We start from the raw sequence: 17,990 nt of genomic DNA, 5'->3' as shown, positions 1-17,990 counted from the left end.
GTGCACAAAAATTTGTGCACTTGGGGCGGGGGGTGGGGGGGGGGGGTCCCCCAGCCCGGCCTGTGCCCTCTCGAAGTCTGGGACCCCTCGGGAGATGACCTGCTGGCTTAGGCCTGCTCCCGGGTGGCAGAGGGCAGGCCCAATTCCTAAGTGCAGCCCCTGGTCAGGCTCAGAGCAGGGCCGATTGGGGAGTTGGGGCACCGCCCCATCATGCACAGAGCAGGGCAGATCGGGAGGTTGCAATGCCACCCTCAGTCACGCTCAGGGTAGGGCCAATTGGGGGGTTGGGGCACCGCCCCCTGTCACACTCAAGGCAGGGTCGATGGGGAGGTTGCGGCGCCACCCCCTGTCACGCACAGAGCAGGGCCCATCAGGGGGTTGGGGCTCTGTACCCTGTCACGCACAGAGCAGGGCCCATCAGGGGGTTGAGGAGCTCCCCGCTGTCACTCACAGAGTAGGGCCGATAGGGGAGTTGGGGCACCGCCCCCTGTCACACACAGAGCAGGGCGGATCAGGGGGTTGGGGCGCTGCACCCTGTCAGACTCAGGGCAGGGCCAATGGGGAGGTTATGGCTCTACCCTGTCACACACAGAGCAAGGCCCGTGGAGGGGGGTTGGGGCACCACCCTCTATCACCCACAGAGCAGGACCGATCAGGGGGTTGGGGCGCCGCCACTGTCACACTCGGGGCAGGGCCGATGGAGAGGTTATGGCTCTACCCTGTCACACATAGAGCAGGGCCCGTGGGGGCGGGGGGGGGGGGGCGTTGGGGTGCCGCACCCTGTCACACACAGAGCAGGGCCCATGGGGGGGGGGGGGTTGGTGCGCTGCACCCTGTCAAACACAGAGCTGCAGGGCAATCAGGGGATTGGGGAGCTCCCCCCTATCAGGCACAGAGCAGGGCAGATAGGGAGGTTGTGGCCCTGCCCCCTGTCACACACAGAGCCACAGGGCGATCAGGGGTTTTGGGCGCTGCCCCCTGTCACGCTGATCCCGGTGCTGGGAGGCATATTACCCTTTTACTATATAGGATAGAGGCCTGGTGCACGGGTGGGAGCCGGCTGGTTTGCCCTGAAGGGTGTCCTGGATCAGGGTGGGGGTCCCCACTGGGGTGCCTGGCCAGTCTGGGTGAGGGGCTGAGGGCTGTTTTCCCGAAGCGAGTGACTGAAGCTTTCCACCGCTCCTTGTTTTCTTTTTTTTTTTTTATTCTGGGCCAGCTTTAGCTCTGAGGCCTCGCCGCTGAAAACATCGATACAATGTTGCTAAAGCCCGGCTGACTGAAAGCCGGTTTCTGGTGTTTTGTTTATCTTCTTATTTGCAACATAGTACATAGTTTCTTAGAGTTGTAGCTCAGAGGCCGGTTAGTGAGGCGGGGAACGTTGGAGTCTGCAGCAAGCAAGCCTCATGTTCACTTCCAGCTGCCTGGCTGCCAGCCGCCATCTTGGCTGACAGTTAATTTGCATATACTCACTGATTAGCCAATGAAAAGGGTAGCGGTCGTATGCCAATTACCATGTTTCTCTTTTATTAGTGTAGATTACAATATTATAGTGTCCTCAAGTCAGTTCACATTCACATAAGAGGTTTACTGTTTTACTTGAAGCACCTGTCCTGCACATAGAGGCCCTTTGAAGATTCAGCTTAGATAAACGTATATGACAGGAACTTACTTAAACGTTCAGCCCTAAATCCTTTGCCAGTAGAAGCTAATGTGGGTGTTTTTTACAGGCACTCATTGACCCTATTGGAAGTGGAAGGTGGATGGCCTTCTGTGTTTAAATTTTAACCTTCGTGCCTGTCCTTTCAATGTGGCATGGGTGGGCCAAGGGCACAGTACGGTTGTCAGCCTTGCATAGGACACTGAGCCACAGGAACTCTGGAAGCATAGGTATGGGCTATGGCCTCTGCTCTTATTGCTGCAGGACAGAGTGGCTCATCCTGGGCCAGCAGCCTCCCTCTCCTCCATTCTGTGTGGGAACGGCGCACCCTCCGTTCTCCTCCTTCCCTCATCTCTGCTCTGTGAATAGGAGATTCCCGGGGCAAGTGATTGTAGAGGAGAGTGTCAGGTGCTCCTGGGTCTATGACCCAACTTGCCCATTGAGCACCAGCTGTGGGAAGTTGCCTGAACAGCAGTTTGACAGCATTATCAACTTCTTTAGGCACAAGAGTCCTATGAGAAGGCAATGGATAAAGCCAAAAAAGAGCATGAGAGGAGCAATGCGTCCCCTGCTATTTTCCCAGAATATCAGCTCTGGGAGGACCACTGGATTCGGTAAGCCGGACAGGGATGTGTTCCTGCCAGTTAAGGGAACCCGTGACAGATCTCTGAAATGTTCTCATATTGAGTGTTTTTAAAAGGGAACTTTGCTACTTTCTTCATGGCTCCATCGAGAAAAGAACAAAAAAATCTACGAACACTTTTAAAGACTTGAGTAATTAAAAATGTCTGTTAGAGAAACTGATTCCTGCCTCTCCCCTGCTCTGGTGCTCTGAGCTCTCCGCTGTGCAGTGGGCGGTTCTGGGGTTGCAGGAGCAGTTCCTTCCAGAGGGCAGGTGGGAATGCAGTGGACCAAGCCTTCCTCCCACAGAAGCCCACTCTTCTCTGGGGGAAGAAGGCTTTTCTTCTGTGGAATGGAAATAAATGGCTATCCCCGTGCTTTCTGAATCTGTTGGTTTGTTGGTAACTGAACTTCCCAAATCCCTTGTCTTCCAGGTGCTCTAAGGAATTGAACCAGTGGGAAGCCTTGACGGAGTACGGCCAGTCCAAAGGTCACATAAACCCTTACCTCGTCCTGGAGTGTGCTTGGCGCGTGTCTAACTGGACAGCCATGAAGGAGGCGTTGGTGCAGGTGAGACCTCCCTCCTGACGACTACAGTCTCAGGTTATGTTCCCACAGCTGCATGGGTTCCTTTTGCCAAAGCCGTGAATCTCTGTGGAGATTTCTCTTCACTTAGAACAACCTGGGAATTTTGGCAGATCAAGATAACTTGGGAAGCAAGAATGCATTTGGGTTATCTCTAACACCTTTTCTGAATTTGAGTTAAATTATAAATTGTTACTTTATCATTCAGTTATAATAATAAGTATCAGTTGTGGAGGCCTTGGATTCTAAGTGTAAATGAATAGTACCTGGAGAAATCTGGAAGAACAGAGTCAGTTTTACTGGTGGAGCTGATGGGCCGAAGCACAGCTATAGAACTGAGTACAGCAAAGGGGACTCCTACAACTCCAGGGCTTGGCTGTCAGTAAAAGTTTGGAGAATGAACCGGTCTCCTATTCAAAGCACATTTTGTATTGTGGAAGTGGTGGTGGTATAGTGTAAGTGAAGTTGATTTATTACCTTGGTTGAGCTCCACATTACAAAAATTAAACTCCATCCAGAGGGATTGGGTGCATGATGAGAGAGTGGCACACGAGTACAGTTCCCTTTCTCCCACTGGGCATCAAAAGTGATTGGACAGTGTAGCCTGTGTACCGTCTGACCCCACAACATATTGTTACTGCCTTATTATTGTCTTCTCATTGCTCTTTATTTTTCCCTGCCTCTGTGCCCGTCTATCGTGTGCTCCCTCAGCCCCTGTCCCTGCCAGCTTTTGGTCTTTCTGTGTGGTGTTCATGTAATGGAGCTTAGGGGAAGGAAATGGTGTCATCCTGTTCTCACCTACCCCTTTACTCACTGGGTTTTCTTACATTCATGCCAGCAATTTTCTTTATTCTTTTTTTTTTTTTTTTTTTTTTTTTAATTTTTTTAATTTTTTTATTTTTTCGCTTAAAGTATTACAAAGGGTATTACATAAGTGTCCTTTTTTTCCCCCCCGCCCTTGACAAACCCCTACCCTCCCTTACCCCCCAGTGTCTTATGTCCATTAGTTATGCTTATATGCATGCATACAAGTCCTTCGGTTGATCTCTTACTCCCCTCCCTCCTGCCCCCCAACTCTCTCTGGCCTTCCCACTGCAGTTTGACAATCAGTTTGAGGCAGCTCTGCCTCTGTATCTATTATTGTTCAAAAGTTTGTAATGGTCTTTATTATCCATGAATGAGTGAGATCATGTGGTATTTTTCCTTCATTGACTGGCTTGTTTCACTTAGCATAATGCTCTCCAGTTCCATCCATGATGTTGCAAATGGTAGGAGTTCCTTCTTTTTAACAGCAGCATAGTATTCCATCGTGTAGATGTACCAAAGTTTTCTAATCCATTCATCTACTGATGGGCACTTAGGCTGTTTCCAGATCTTAGCTATGGTGAATTGTGCTGCTATGAACATCTGGGTGCATATATCCTTTCTGATTGGTGTTTCTGGTTTCTTGGGATATATTCCTAGAAGTGGGATCACAGGGTCAAATGGGAGTTCCATTTCCAATTTTTTGAGGAACCTCCATACTGCCTTCCATAGTGGCTGGACCAGTCTGCATTCCCACCAGCAGTGCACAAGTGTTCCTTTTTCTCCACATCCTCTCCAGCACTTGTCGTTTGTTGATTTGTTGATGATGGCCATTCTGACAGGTGTGAGATGGTACCTCATTGTTGTTTTGATTTGCATCTCTCGGATGATTAGTGACTTTGAGCATGTTTTCATATGTCTCTTGGCTTTCTGAATGTCCTCTTTTGAAAGGTGTCTATTTAGATCCTTTGCCCATTTTTTGATTGGATTGTTTATCTTCTTTTTGTTAAGTTGTATGAGTTCCCTATAAATTTTGGAGATTAAGCCCTTATCAGATATGACGTTGGCAAATATGTTTTCCCACAAGGTGGGTTTTCTTGTTGTTTTGTTGATGGTTTCTTTTGCTGTGCAGAAGCTTTTTATTTTGATGTAGTCCCATTTGTTCATTTTCTCTTTAGTTTCAACTGCCCTAGGAGCTGTATCAGTGAAGAAATTGTTTTGGCATATGTCTGAGATTTTGTTGCCTTTGTATTCTTCTAGAATTTTTATGGTTTCCTGTCATACATTTAAGTCCTTTATCCATTTTGAGTTTATTCTTGTGTATGGTGTAAGTTGGTGGTAATTTTCTTTATTCTTAACGTGGAAGCCGCAAAAACACATTGAGATCGTAGGCCCCTTTCTTTGAAATGATGAACCTAACATTTTAAACTTTATTGAGGCTACAGCACTTATTTCATGACTAACGTTCCTTTAACAAAATGCAAAAGATGGAAGAACTGAAATAGTCACAAACTGTTAAACATATTGTGGTTATAGAGCCCAAGTCTTGACTTTCAGGTTGGGATCTGGGAAATCACTCATCTGATGCAGGGAGCTTGTATTACTCTGAGAAATAACCAGTCACTTGGCTCAGTGGTTAGAGTGTTGGCTCTCGGCCTGAAGGGTCCCAGGTTCGATTCCGGTCAAGGTTGCAGGCTCAATCTGAGTGCGTGAGGCAACCAATCGATGTGTCTCTCACATCAATGTTTCTCTCTCTGTCTCTCCCTCTCCCTTCCACTCTCTTTAAAACTCAATGGAAAAAATCTCCTTGGGTAAGGATTAATCAGAAAACAAAAAATAAAATCTTTTCAAGGTTTCACTTAGCTGGATATGTGCAGTGTCATACTGCCAATAGGTCTGACAAATGAATTTCTTTTTCAAGAAAAAAATCTTGATTATTTTCCCAAAATTGTAAGGCATTTGCTGATTAGAAAAAAGCTCAAAGTATACAAACATTCTGAGTGATTTTTAGTAAATTAATTTAAAATGGTCTTTAAAGAACTAAATATTTACTTATTTGCCAATATTTAAAAGGAAAAACACAACTTACTTTTTTATTCCTGTGCATTCCGATTATAGGACTTCTTGCAGTAGTCCATTTCTTGGTGTGATTTAATCGATGGGTTAATTTTTTTCAGTGGTGAGAAATTAAAAGAGATGCCTTTGCTATTAGTGTTACAGAGGATAGGTGTTGTAATTGCCCAAAAAAAAGAAAAAAGAAAAATGCCTGTTAATTAGTGTTTAAGTCCAGAAAATGTGAGATTGGTATAATTTTAGACGATCATGTTAGAAGCAGATGTGTTCACAAGTTTGCCTTCCTGAATTTCTTCATCACTGGGTTGTTTAGATCTGAGAGGTCAAGAATGTGAATTTTAATTTTTTTTGTTAATCCTCACCTGAGGATATTTTTTTCCATTGATTTTTTTAAAGAGTGAGAGGGGGGGAGGGGGAGAGAGAGCTCAAGCGCAAGAGAGAGAGAGAAAGAAACGGCAATGTGTCTCACATTGATTGGTTGCCTCCTGCACATGCCCCAACTGTGGCTGGGGATCTAACCTGCAACCCAGTTATGTGCCCTTGACCTGGAATTGAACCTGTAATCCTTTGGTGTGTGGGCTGATACTCTAACCACTGAGAACCATTGGCCAGCGCAAGAAGGTGAATGATTTTTGAAAGAGTAAGAAGTCAAAACAAGCCAAGGTATAAAATACAAGACGGCATTATTATTACATCATTTGGGCAAAGAGCATTAAGGCACTAAAATGTGTATAATTTTTATTGTTACTTCCTAAAGGTGCTTAACAATGAATGTTTCTTGATCTTGTTACAGCAAGTCCTATGCAATTCCTTCAGCAGAGATAGCCTTTTATCTTCTTATATACAAAGATTATTTTTGAGACTTTAATTTTTTATCATTTAAATGCTCTATATGAGATTGATAACATGTGATGAGTTCTAATGCTTTCTCTCGAAGGTGGTAAGCAAGCACATGGGCTTTTAGGGACACACGAGGATCCTTTACCCAGCTGTAGCTGTGTGTGCGGGAGCAAGGGTTAGGGTTACAGATTAACTTCCCAGAGTAAGAGTTGAATTAGGAAAAGTTCGTAATTTCACTGGTATTTGTCAGAGTGGAGATGAACATGTGTTTAATACTTTGGACTTCACTGGGTAACTTTGTAGCCAAGTGATGGTGGCTAATCTCATCTGTAGTAGCAGTGGTGATCAGTTTGCCCTTTTTGGCACCACTGATACCTTAAAACAAGGAGCCAGTGGCATATTTTTGTAGCTGGAGAGATTGGCCACGGACTGGTATTTGGAAAAGGAGAGTATCCAGAAAAAGTAGTTGAAATGTATGACTTCTCTAAATAAAATAAATGTCTGTTTATAGCTTAATTTCTGCTTATTGCTTTGACTACAAAAATACATTGACTTTCCTTTTTGACTCTGCTGAGAGGAAGAATACCCATAGCTTCCTATGTAATGTTCTTTATTACCAGGTAGAAGTAAGTTGTCCCAAGGAGATGGCTTGGAAGGTCAACATGTACCGTGGATACTTGGCTATCTGCCATCCTGAGGAGCAACAGCTCAGCTTCATCGAACGCCTGGTGGAAATGGCCAGCAGCTTGGCCATCCGTGAGTGGCGGCGCTTGCCTCATGTGGTGTCCCATGTGCACACGCCTCTTCTCCAGGTGGGTTATGGTACATTAATGTGAGTAGCCTCATGGGCCCTCATAGCAGAGAACAGCTTGTCCAGGCGTAGATCTGTAAACTGAACTGGATGGCAGAGAGGAAACTCCTTCTACTTGTCGTGTCCTTTCCCACTTAAACTCATCCTCAGTGGAAGGAAGGCACAGTGAAAATGTAGACTAAAATGTTGCTTCTCATTTTTGGAACTTCCAAGGGATTTAAGTGACAGAAGATATCCTCAGGAGTGATTTTGATGATTTGCATTTTTGCTTTACGAATTTTATTTAGTGCCCACTATACCACCATCAGTGTGATGCCACTGTTCAGTTCGAAAGGTCTATCATTCTCTGAAACTTTTATATAGATATATATTTAAATTAATTTTAGAGAAGTAGGGAGAGAGAGATAGAAGAGACAATGATGAGAGAGTCATTGATCGCCTGCCTCCTGCACACCCCCTACAAGGGATCAAGCATGCAACCAGGGCGTGCGCCCTGACGGGGAATTGAACCGTGACCTCTTGCTTTGTAGGTTGATGCTCAAACACAGAGCCACACCAGCCAGGCGGAGGATATATTTTTTTGGTTTGTTTATTTGCTTTTTGTATTAATTTTTTAATTTTAATAATGATTGTCAAATTGTAGTGTAGGAAAGATGAATTTTGACAAAAATACTTTCAGTAGTTAACCAAAAAAGAGTTATCTGGTTAATTCATGTATCCAGGCTTAGAACTTCAGAGTATCTCCTTCATTCCCTTCGGTCCTCCTCAGTATCAGGACTTGCTGTGTTTTCCTTCATAATGGGTCTCAAATGTTTTTGTGCATTTTTTTTAAATTGTCAGTATTACAGATGTCTCCCATTTTCTCCCTTTTTGCCCTCCTCCACCCCACCCCACCCCACACCAGGTCTTCCCCATACTATTGTCTGTGTCCATGGTTATGCATATATGCATATATGTTCTTTGGTTAATCTCGTCCTCCTCATCCCCACCTGAGATCTGTTATTCTGTTACATGCATCCATTCCTCTGGCCCTATTTTTTTTGTCAGTTTATTTCATTAGATTCCACATATAAATGGGTCATGTGATATTTGTCTCTCTCCAACTGACATATTTGGCTTAGCATAATACTCTCCAGATCCATCCATGCTGTCTCAAAGGGTAAGAGCTTTTTTATAGCGGCATAGTATTCCATTGTGTAAATGTACCACAACTTATATAGCCACATCGATCAATTACCTCCTATATTTACCCCGGGTCAAACCTGCAACTTAGGTATGTGCCCAGACCAGGAATCAAACCCGTGACCTTCTGGTACATGGGATGACACTCCAACCAACCAAGCTACACCGGCCAGGGCGAGAAGTGCTTCTTTTTATTTTATTAATTTTTATTTTTAAAATTCCTGTGGGAGGGGAAGGTGGAACTTAATGGGTAGAATTTGGAGAGACTCAAAATTGTGGCCAGGGCTCTCTCAGTAAGGAAATGGCACCAGAAGTTTGGAGCTAGCAACACATCTAAGGTTTAAAAAGTAGTAAACTATACAGACTAATAAGACATGTGATTGAAAATGTCTGTACCAGCCCAAAGAGATAATCAGAACCATGTTTTAAAATGCTTAATATGGCTGTGGGTTTTTAAATGTTGATGGAAGGCAAGCGTGAGGGACTAGGCTGTTCCTTCCTTAGACGTTGGCAGAGAAAGAGCCAACCATAGTTGGAAAAGAGAATTGTTTTGGGGGTTATCTGTTAGCAACTTTGGTATCTACACCATTCTTCCCATCTCCTGTCTCGCAGTGGCCACAGAGCTGAGATTTTAAAATTGGGATCAGGAGAGCAGTGTTGGAGGTGAAAAATGAGTTAAATGTGCAATCTAAGGTGTCTGTAGAAGTTAGAGTGCTTTCTTTCATAATAGATTTGTGAGATCTTTACAGTCAGTCTGATTCCTGATTGACTCTGGTTTATTTTCTCATGTGATCTTTGATACAATGCTTACTGTAGAATCTCTTACGTTGGTTTCATTCAGGCCGCCCAGCAAATCATTGAACTTCAGGAAGCTGCGCAAATAAATGCAGGTTTACAGCCGACCAACCTGGGAAGGAACAACAGCCTGCACGACATGAAGACGGTGGTAAAGACCTGGAGGAACAGGCTGCCCATTGTGTCCGACGACTTGTCCCACTGGAGCAGCGTCTTCATGTGGCGGCAGCATCATTACCAGGGTAAACCTACCTGGTCCGGCATGCATTCATCATGTAATTTCCCAGACACCCCACTGTTCTGGTTTCATGTCTTGGTTTTTTATTTCTTTTACCAGATTTTCTGATTTTTGGTGGGTATGGGAGATGGTGGTGGTATGGTGAGACAAAGGTGAAGGTGGTGAAAGATGGGAAGGATTTTTCTACCTGTTAAATTTTTTCTAGCTAGAACAGAAGTGCTGCTTGACACTGCTTCTTGCATCAGGGGCTCAGGCCAGTGTGATCGGAGCTCTGGGTTGTGGCTCTTTGTTTTGAACACCACCCCTCACCTCCCACGAAGAACTGCTCTTAGGTGGCTGTGTATGTAGCCTTCTCCAGTTTTCTGGTCCCCTCTGCTCATACACTAAACCTGCCAGACATCTGTTTAGAGCAGCCTTCATGATTTAGTTAGCCAAGATGGTAACACTCAATAGTTAGTGCTTTTTATATCTTCCTTTTGATATAAAATACAAGGAAAAGTAACAAGAATTTATTACGGAGCTTCCCATCTTCATAAGCCATGTGTGTTTGTTTTCATTTTTTACTTAAGCCTTATTGTGGGACACTTTGAAAATGTTTGGCACGGACTAATAACTCATTTCTTTGCTCTCTAGCTATTGTAACTGCGTATGAAAATAGTTCTCAGCATGATCCAAGTTCCAATAATGCTATGCTTGGAGTTCATGCCTCAGCTTCAGCAATCATCCAGTATGGAAAGATTGCCCGGAAACAAGGACTGGTCAATGTAGCTCTGGATATATTAAGTCGTATTCATACTATTCCAACTGTTCCTATCGTGGATTGCTTCCAGAAGATCCGACAGCAAGTCAAATGCTACCTCCAACTGGCCGGAGTCATGGGGAAAAACGAGTGTATGCAGGTAGAGTGCCATCAGTGCCTGGTGCCTGCCCCTGTGCCCAGCAGGTCCAGTAAAGAAGGGTAGGAGTATCCACATGGAACTCCTGGTTCAGACAATAGGGAAGGAGTATTAGAACTTTCAACAAATACAGCCTTAGTAGGGAAGCAGATCTTCCTGAACAAGAAAAGGAAAGGAAAGCACTTGAGTGAATACATATATATGTTTTAATTCTCACCTGAGGCATGCTTTTATTGATTTTAAGGAGAGTGGGAGAGGAGAGAGAGAGAGAAACATTGAAGTGAGAGTGAAACATTGAGTGTTGACTCAGGTATGCGCCCCAACTGGGGATCAAAAACCTGCACCTGCAACCTGGGAATGTTCCCTGACTGGGAATCAAATCTGCTACCTTTTGGTGTACAGGACAATGATCCAACCAACTGAGCCACACTGGCCAGGGCACCACTGGAGTATTTGAATTACATTTTATCATCTCTGTTCTATCATATACTTGGTTAATGTATTTAAGGAAAAAAATTAGACTGCAGAAGTAGGATATTGTAACGTAGATATTGGCTATATTCAGAGGAATATTAATAAAATCAATAAACTGTTTAGACATCTATATATATAAAAGCCTAAGCAACCGGCCAACCAACTGACTGTCCAGTAAGCTATGACGTGCACTGACCACCAGGGCGCAGATGCTCATTGCAGGAGTGGAAACCACAGGCATGGAAAGATGGAACAGACTGATGAATCTCAGGGAGAAGAGGGAAGGGGGAGGGCCGGAAGAAATTAACCAAAGATCTTATATGCATATTAGAAGCCCGGTGCACAGATTCGTGTACCGGTGGGGTCCCTCAGCCTGGTCTGCAGAGATCAGGCAGAAACCAGCTCTCTGACATCTCCCTAGGGGTCCTGGATTGCATGAGGGCACAGGCCAGGTGAGGGACCCCATCAATGCACAAATCCATGCACTGGATCTCTAGTATAAAATAATACCCTTAAAGTGTCTAGAACCTGAATTAGCATTTAGTGATTCAGTTTAAATACTACTTGTCAATAGATATTCCTCGTAGGCAAATCTGTTGTCAATTTAAAGTACATTTGTCAATGACCTTTAGGATATATTAGTTAGATTAATATTTTAATGAATTTGTTATATTGTATAAAAATTTCAAGGACTTTTTTCTATGTTTTTCTTAAAACAGGGACTTGAAGTTATAGAATCTACAAACTTAAAATACTTCACAAAAGAGATGACAGCTGAATTTTATGCACTGAAGGGAATGTTCTTGGCTCAGATTAACAAGTATGTATGTTACATAGGAGGAAAGTAAGAGTAAAAGTCAACAACTTTTAAATGGTTATTTATTACTTGAAGCCGATGTGAATGTCAAGCTTGAAATTGGTATGATTTGGTGATAGTTGTCAGGTGTGATGTTTCAGGTGTTATACCTCTGCAGAGAGAGTAACTTCCAGCTGATTGATAAGCCAGTTTGATGTGTACTTTAAAAGCTTTTTAAAAAGGAGTTGCTTGAAAACAGAACGGCTGATAACATGGATTCATTTCTCCATTTTCTCAGCATGCCATTGGGGCACAGAGTTGATCTCTTTTATGGAGATGCTTCTTATTTTAGAGCAGTGGTCAGTCATCTATGGCCTACGGGCCAAATCCAGCCAGTGTCTGGATTTGTAAATGACATTTTGGAGCACACCCACACCACTGACGTGTCTATGGCTGTTCATAATATAGCCACAGAGTTGAGTTGTGACAGAAATTATATGGCCTGCAAAGCCTAACCCGTTTTCTTACTGGTCCATTACAGGAAAAGGTAGCTAAACCCTGTTTTAGAGAAATGAATATCAGGTGAAATTTTATAAAATATATAAATTATGTATACTTACAAGATGCTACCTGTTGCCATATAAAGAGCTATAAGACCCACCTTTCATGTTTTCAGTTATAGGGGTTGCATTAAGCTTATTCTATATAATAAAAGGCTAATTTGCAAATTGACTGAACAGCGGAATGACCGGTTGCTATGACGTGCACTGACCACCAGGGGGCAGACGCTCAACACAGGAGCTGCCCCCTGGTGGTCAGTGCACTCCCACAGGGCCTTGAACTGAGCTCCCAGCTGGCGAGCACAGCGGCAGTGGCGGGAGCCTCTCCTGCCTCCACGGCAGCGCTAAGGATGCCCGACTGCCAGCTTAGGCCTGCTCCCAGGGAATGGGCCTAACCTGGCAATTGGACATCCCCCGAGGGCTCCTGGAATGCAAGAGGGTACAGGCTGGGCTGAAGGACCCCCCACCCCCCAGTGGACAAATTTCATGCACCGGGCCTCTAGTTTTTAAATAAAAACGATTTTGTCAAGATAAAAGGGTTTTATCCTCTTAAGATCTGTTTTAAATTCACATGAAACCCCATACCTGTTAGCAGTCTCTTCCTTTGTCCTCTGACAGCCACTAATCTACTTTCTGTCTCTATGATTTGCCTGTTGTCGACATTTCATATAAATAGAATCTGGCTTTTTGAATCTGGCTTTTTCACATGTTTTTTAGGTTCAGTCATGTTATAGCATGTATCAGTGCTTTGTTCCTTTTCATGGCTGAATACTATTTCATTGTATATTCCTACATTTTATTTATTCATACAACAATTGACATTTGGGTTGTTTCCACTTTTCAGCTATTATGAATAATGCTGCTGTGAGCATTCATGTAAAAGATTTTGTATGAGCATATTTCAAGTTTTCTTGGGTATATACTCAGGAGTGGAGTTGATGGGTTACGTGGTATTTCTTTATGTTTTTTTTGGTTAATCCTCACCTGGAGATATTGTTTTTCCATTGAGTTTTAGAGTAGAAGGGAGAGGGGCAGAAAGAGAAACATCAGTGTGAGAGAGACACATCGAGTGGTTGCTTCCTGCACGAACCCCGACCAGGGTGGCGGATCGAACCTGCAACCCAGGTACATGCCCTTGACTGGGAATCGAACCCACAATCCTTTGGTACATGGGCCAACACTCTAACCACTGAGAAACACTGGCCAGGGCAGTACTTCTTTATCTTTTTAAGAAACTGCCAGTTGTCTACAGTAGGTGCTCCATTTTCATTCCCACCAGCATAGTCTGTGTTTCCAGTTTGTCCACCTCCTTGCCAGCACTTGTTATTTTCCATTTTTCTGATTATGACTATCCCAGTGAGTATAAAGTAGAATCTCATTGTGGTTGCTTTGCATTTTTCTAATGACTAAGGATGTTTAGCATCTTTTAGGTGCTTCTATATCATTTATATATCTTTTCTATACAAATATTTATTCAGTTACTTTGCCCATTTTTTGTGTATTTGTCGAGTTCTAATTATTACATGTCTGGATATGTTTCCTTCAAATACATTATATTTTCTCATATTGTATAAGCGATCTTTTTACTTTTTTGATAGTGTCTTTAATGCACAAAGTTTATCATTTTGTTGAGTCCAATTTATCAAATTTTTGTTGTTGTTGCCTGTACTTTTGGTTTCATATCTAAGATACCATTGCCTAACCCAAGGTCATGGTCATGTGCATTTACTCCTATGAGTCTTATAAGTTTAGCTCCTATATTTCTCTCTTTAATCCATTCTGAGTTAATTTTTTAATATTGCATGAGGGTAGTTGTCCAAAATTCATTCTTTTGCATGTGTATATCGTGTTGTTACCAGCACCATTTGTTGAGAAGACTGTTCTTTCCCCCTATTGAATGGCCTTAACTTTGAATCAGTTAATCAGAAATGTATAGCTTTATTTCTGGACACAGTTCTGTTTCATTGGTGTGTATTTCACCCTTACACTAGGACCACGCTGCCTTGATTGCTGCTGCTTTGTAGTAAGTTTTGAAGTTGGGAAGCATTCTCTTAGTTTGCTATTTTCCAAGATTGTTTTGGTTTTTTGAGGTCCCTTACATTTCCATATTAATTTTAGGTTATTTATTTCTGCAAAAAGAGGCAGTTGAAACTATGACAGGGATTGCACTGAATCTGTAGATTAATTTTAGGGGGGACAGTATTGCTACGGTAATAGTATTAAATCTCCAATCCATGAACACAGGATTCATTTACTTAGGTCATCTTTAGTTTCGTTTAACAATATTTTATAGTTTTCAATGTACAAGTCCTACATTTCTTATGTTAATTTTATTCTTAAATATTTTATTCCTTTTGATGGTATAAAATGCTTTCTTAATTTTATTTTCAGATTGTCCATTGCTAAGGTATAGAAATACAACTGGATTTTAAATATTGATCTTGTATTTTTCAACTTTGCTGTAATAGTTCTTTTGTGACTTCTTTAGGTTTTCCTGTATATAAGATCATGTAATCTTCAAATAGAGATAGTTAGCATTTTCCTTGCCAATCTGCATGCCTGTTTGCTCTGGCTAAGAATTCCAGCACTAAGTTGAAGTAGAAGTGGTGAAAATGGACATCCTTGTCTTGTTCTAGTTCTCAGAGGAAAACTTTGTATTGTCCAGCATTGAGTATGCTATTAGCTGTGGGTTTCTCATATATGACCTTCATGATATTAACGTAGTTTCCTTCCATTACTAGTTTGTTGAGCATTTTTATCATGAAAAGGTGTTGCATTTTGTCAAATGCTTTTTCTTCATCAACTGAGACAATGTGTTTCTCCTTCATTCTGTTAATGTGGTGTAGTATATGGATTGATTTTTGTATATTGAATCACTCCTTGCATTGCTGGTAAATCCCACTTGGTCACTGTGCATAATCTTTAAATATGCTGTTGGATTTGGTTTGCTAATATTTTGCTGAGGATGTTTGCATTTGTATTAGTAAGGGATATGTGGATGCGTAGTTCTCTTTGATGTCTTGTACATTGTTGGTTTGATACTAACATGGTGCAGCCACTATGGAAAACACTTTGGCAGTTCCTCAAAAAATTAAACATAGGATTAAACATAGGAGCAGTTCCACTCCTTGGTATATTACCCAAAATAATTGAAAATGAGTTCTCCTATAGGTACTTACTCACGAATGTTCACAGCAGCACTATTAAAGTAGCTAGAATGTTAAAACACCTCAAATGAATGGGTAAACAAAATGTGGCATATACAGGTAGTGGAATAGTATTTAGTCATAAAAAGGAATAAAGTACTCATACATGCTTCACTCTATGCTAAGTGAAAGGCCAGACACATAATGTGTGATTCCCTTAACATGAAATATGAAGAGTTGGTAAATCTATATAGAGACAGTAGGCAGATTGGTGGTCCCCAGAGGTTGCTTAATGGCTGGAGTTTTATTTTGGGATGATGAAACGTTTTGGCACTACATACATAGAGGTGGTAGCTGCATGACCTGTATGTCCAAAGTGCGTAACTGTACTAAATGCCACTGAATCGTTCACTTTTAAATGGTTGATTTTTTTTATGTGACGTTCACCTGGAAAGAAAACCAAATTAATGTTTTGATTTGTGTCCTCACAGGTCTGAGGAAGCAAACAAAGCCTTTTCTGCAGCTGTGCAGATGCATGATGTGCTGGTGAAGGCTTGGGCCATGTGGGGCGATTACCTGGAGAACATCTTCGTGAAGGAGCGGCAGCTGCATCTCGGAGTGTCTGCCATTACCTGTTACCTGCATGCATGCCGGCATCAGAACGAGAGCAAATCAAGGAAATACTTAGCCAAGGTGAGGCCAAAAGAATTAGCTCTGACCAGAGATCAATCTGGTAGCCTTCAAGTTTGGATGACAATTCAGCTACTTCCGAATTCATGTTGGGTGAGAGGCTTATTTCATGCCTTAACTCTCCATTTTTGTCACTCTTCAAAGTACCTTTCCTATTTCAGTTTTAAAGCTGAGAAAACTGAGGCCTGGACATACTCGGGATCCCAGGACATTTAAGCAGCAAAACCAAGCCTGGAGTCTGGGTCTTAGGTCTCAAGTCCAGTGTTCACTGTGGGATTTCACACTAGACAGAGGTTCCTGCCGACTGATGAGGGGTCTGCAAGGGGACCTTACCTGCTAGATACCTGTTAGATTCTGCTGTTGCCTGCAGGGACAGTGCACATGTTCATAGAGCCTGTCAGCTCTAGTCGCAGGTCATGGTGAGTCCCATGGTTTCTGCGCACACTACAGGGTGAGGTCCTGGTTGCTGGCATTCTCATCCTTCGTTGCCTCAGCATAGTGCTGGGCACAGGATTGGCAGTTTGACATGTGCCCAGTGATGGGCATCAGCTTGAGAGTCCTTCAGTGTTGCTTCCTCTTGTCCCTCACCCCTGCCACAAAACATATAAATATAGCCCAGAATTAATTCTTGCAGAAAACTTAAGAATAAGTTATTTTTCTTTCCTGTTTTGTTTGTTAAAGGTGTGGATTTTTTTAGAATTCCTTGAGGTAATGCCAAAATGTGGAATGTACAGCAGCATATAGTAGTTCCAGCCAACTATAGAAACAAACAAACTCCATGAGGCAAAGAAACCACTCAAATATCTGACTCCAAATTTGCTTATTTCTAGATGTCATTGTTTCAGACATCCTTGGACACGGGGCTGCCAGCCTGTGGCCTACCTGATGCTAGAGTGGTGTTCCTCTGAGATTTTTAGCAAAAGTCCAGTTTGTATTGGTGCGATCATGGGTGTGAATTAGCAGGGTGGCAGGCCCTCACCATCCACCTCGGGGTCACTGGCCACTGCCAGCTAGTTGATTGGATCAGTTAATAATTGGCATTAAAGCTGACTCTAAACAAAAAACTGTATTTTAGGTTTTGGTTTTATTTATCTGGTAAGTTTAGCAATATTGTTGGCCCTTTGGTGATATGTTTCCAGTAAAACGACTCTATATGGTATTTTAATGCTGGAAAAAGTCACTTTAAAGGCCTCAGAATTTTTATTCGACTCTAGAATTTTTCCTTCTACCCTAGGTGCTGTGGCTTTTAAGTTTCGATGATGATAAAAACACTTTGGCAGATGCTGTCGACAAGTACTGCATTGGTGTGCCACCCATCCAGTGGCTGGCCTGGATCCCGCAGCTGCTCACCTGCCTGGTGGGCTCAGAAGGAAAGCTGCTTTTGAACCTCATCAGCCAGGTCAGAATAACAAGGTGTCTTTGTTCACAAAAAAATTGTCTTCGTTTCACTTTTTTTTTTTCCCAGAAAGAAAATGTGCATGCTCAAAGCATGGGAAATAAGTCAAAGAGAAGGGAACATATACACATCTAGCTATCACTTTAAATAAAACATAATTAAATGTGATTGAAGAGCCAAAACCGGTTTGGCTCAGTGGATAGAGCATCGGCTTGCGGACTGAAAGGTCCCAGGTTCGATTCCGGTCAAGGGCATGTACCTGGGTTGCGAGCACATCCCCTGTGGGAGATGTGCAGGAGGCAGCTGATCGATGTTTCTCTCCCATCGATGTTTCTAACTCTCTATCTCTCTCCCTTCCTCTCTGTAAAAAATCAATAAAATATATTAAAAAAAATGTGATTGAAGAATATATCAGGGTTGAAATGA

General features: G+C 42.7%; 1 protein-coding gene across 8 annotated transcripts in view; it reads left to right on the top strand.

Annotated features, from left to right (window-relative positions):
* Window positions 1–17,990, top strand: part of TRRAP (transformation/transcription domain associated protein) — a 118,679-nt gene that overhangs the window by 84,470 nt on the left and 16,219 nt on the right. For 5 of the 8 annotated variants that reach the window (XM_070415073.1, XM_070415070.1, XM_070415069.1 and 2 more), the window contains 8 exons: window positions 2,159–2,271; window positions 2,713–2,848; window positions 7,201–7,392; window positions 9,415–9,643; window positions 10,240–10,505; window positions 11,696–11,796; window positions 15,970–16,171; window positions 17,403–17,567. In XM_070415073.1, coding sequence (XP_070271174.1) covers window positions 2,159–2,271; window positions 2,713–2,848; window positions 7,201–7,392; window positions 9,415–9,643; window positions 10,240–10,505; window positions 11,696–11,796; window positions 15,970–16,171; window positions 17,403–17,567 — 1,404 coding nt within the window. The remainder of the gene's footprint in view (window positions 1–2,158; window positions 2,272–2,712; window positions 2,849–7,200; window positions 7,393–9,414; window positions 9,644–10,239; window positions 10,506–11,695; window positions 11,797–15,969; window positions 16,172–17,402; window positions 17,568–17,990) is intronic. The other 3 variants (XM_070415076.1, XM_070415077.1, XM_070415074.1) reach the window with 1 other exon arrangement.

Source organism: Myotis yumanensis, unplaced genomic scaffold (assembly GCF_028538775.1).
Source record: "Myotis yumanensis isolate MYYU_CA2020_CCGP unplaced genomic scaffold, mMyoYum1.0.hap1 SCAF_5, whole genome shotgun sequence".
NCBI lineage: Eukaryota > Metazoa > Chordata > Mammalia > Chiroptera > Vespertilionidae > Myotis > Myotis yumanensis.
This window is presented reverse-complemented; position numbering and strand designations above follow the sequence as displayed.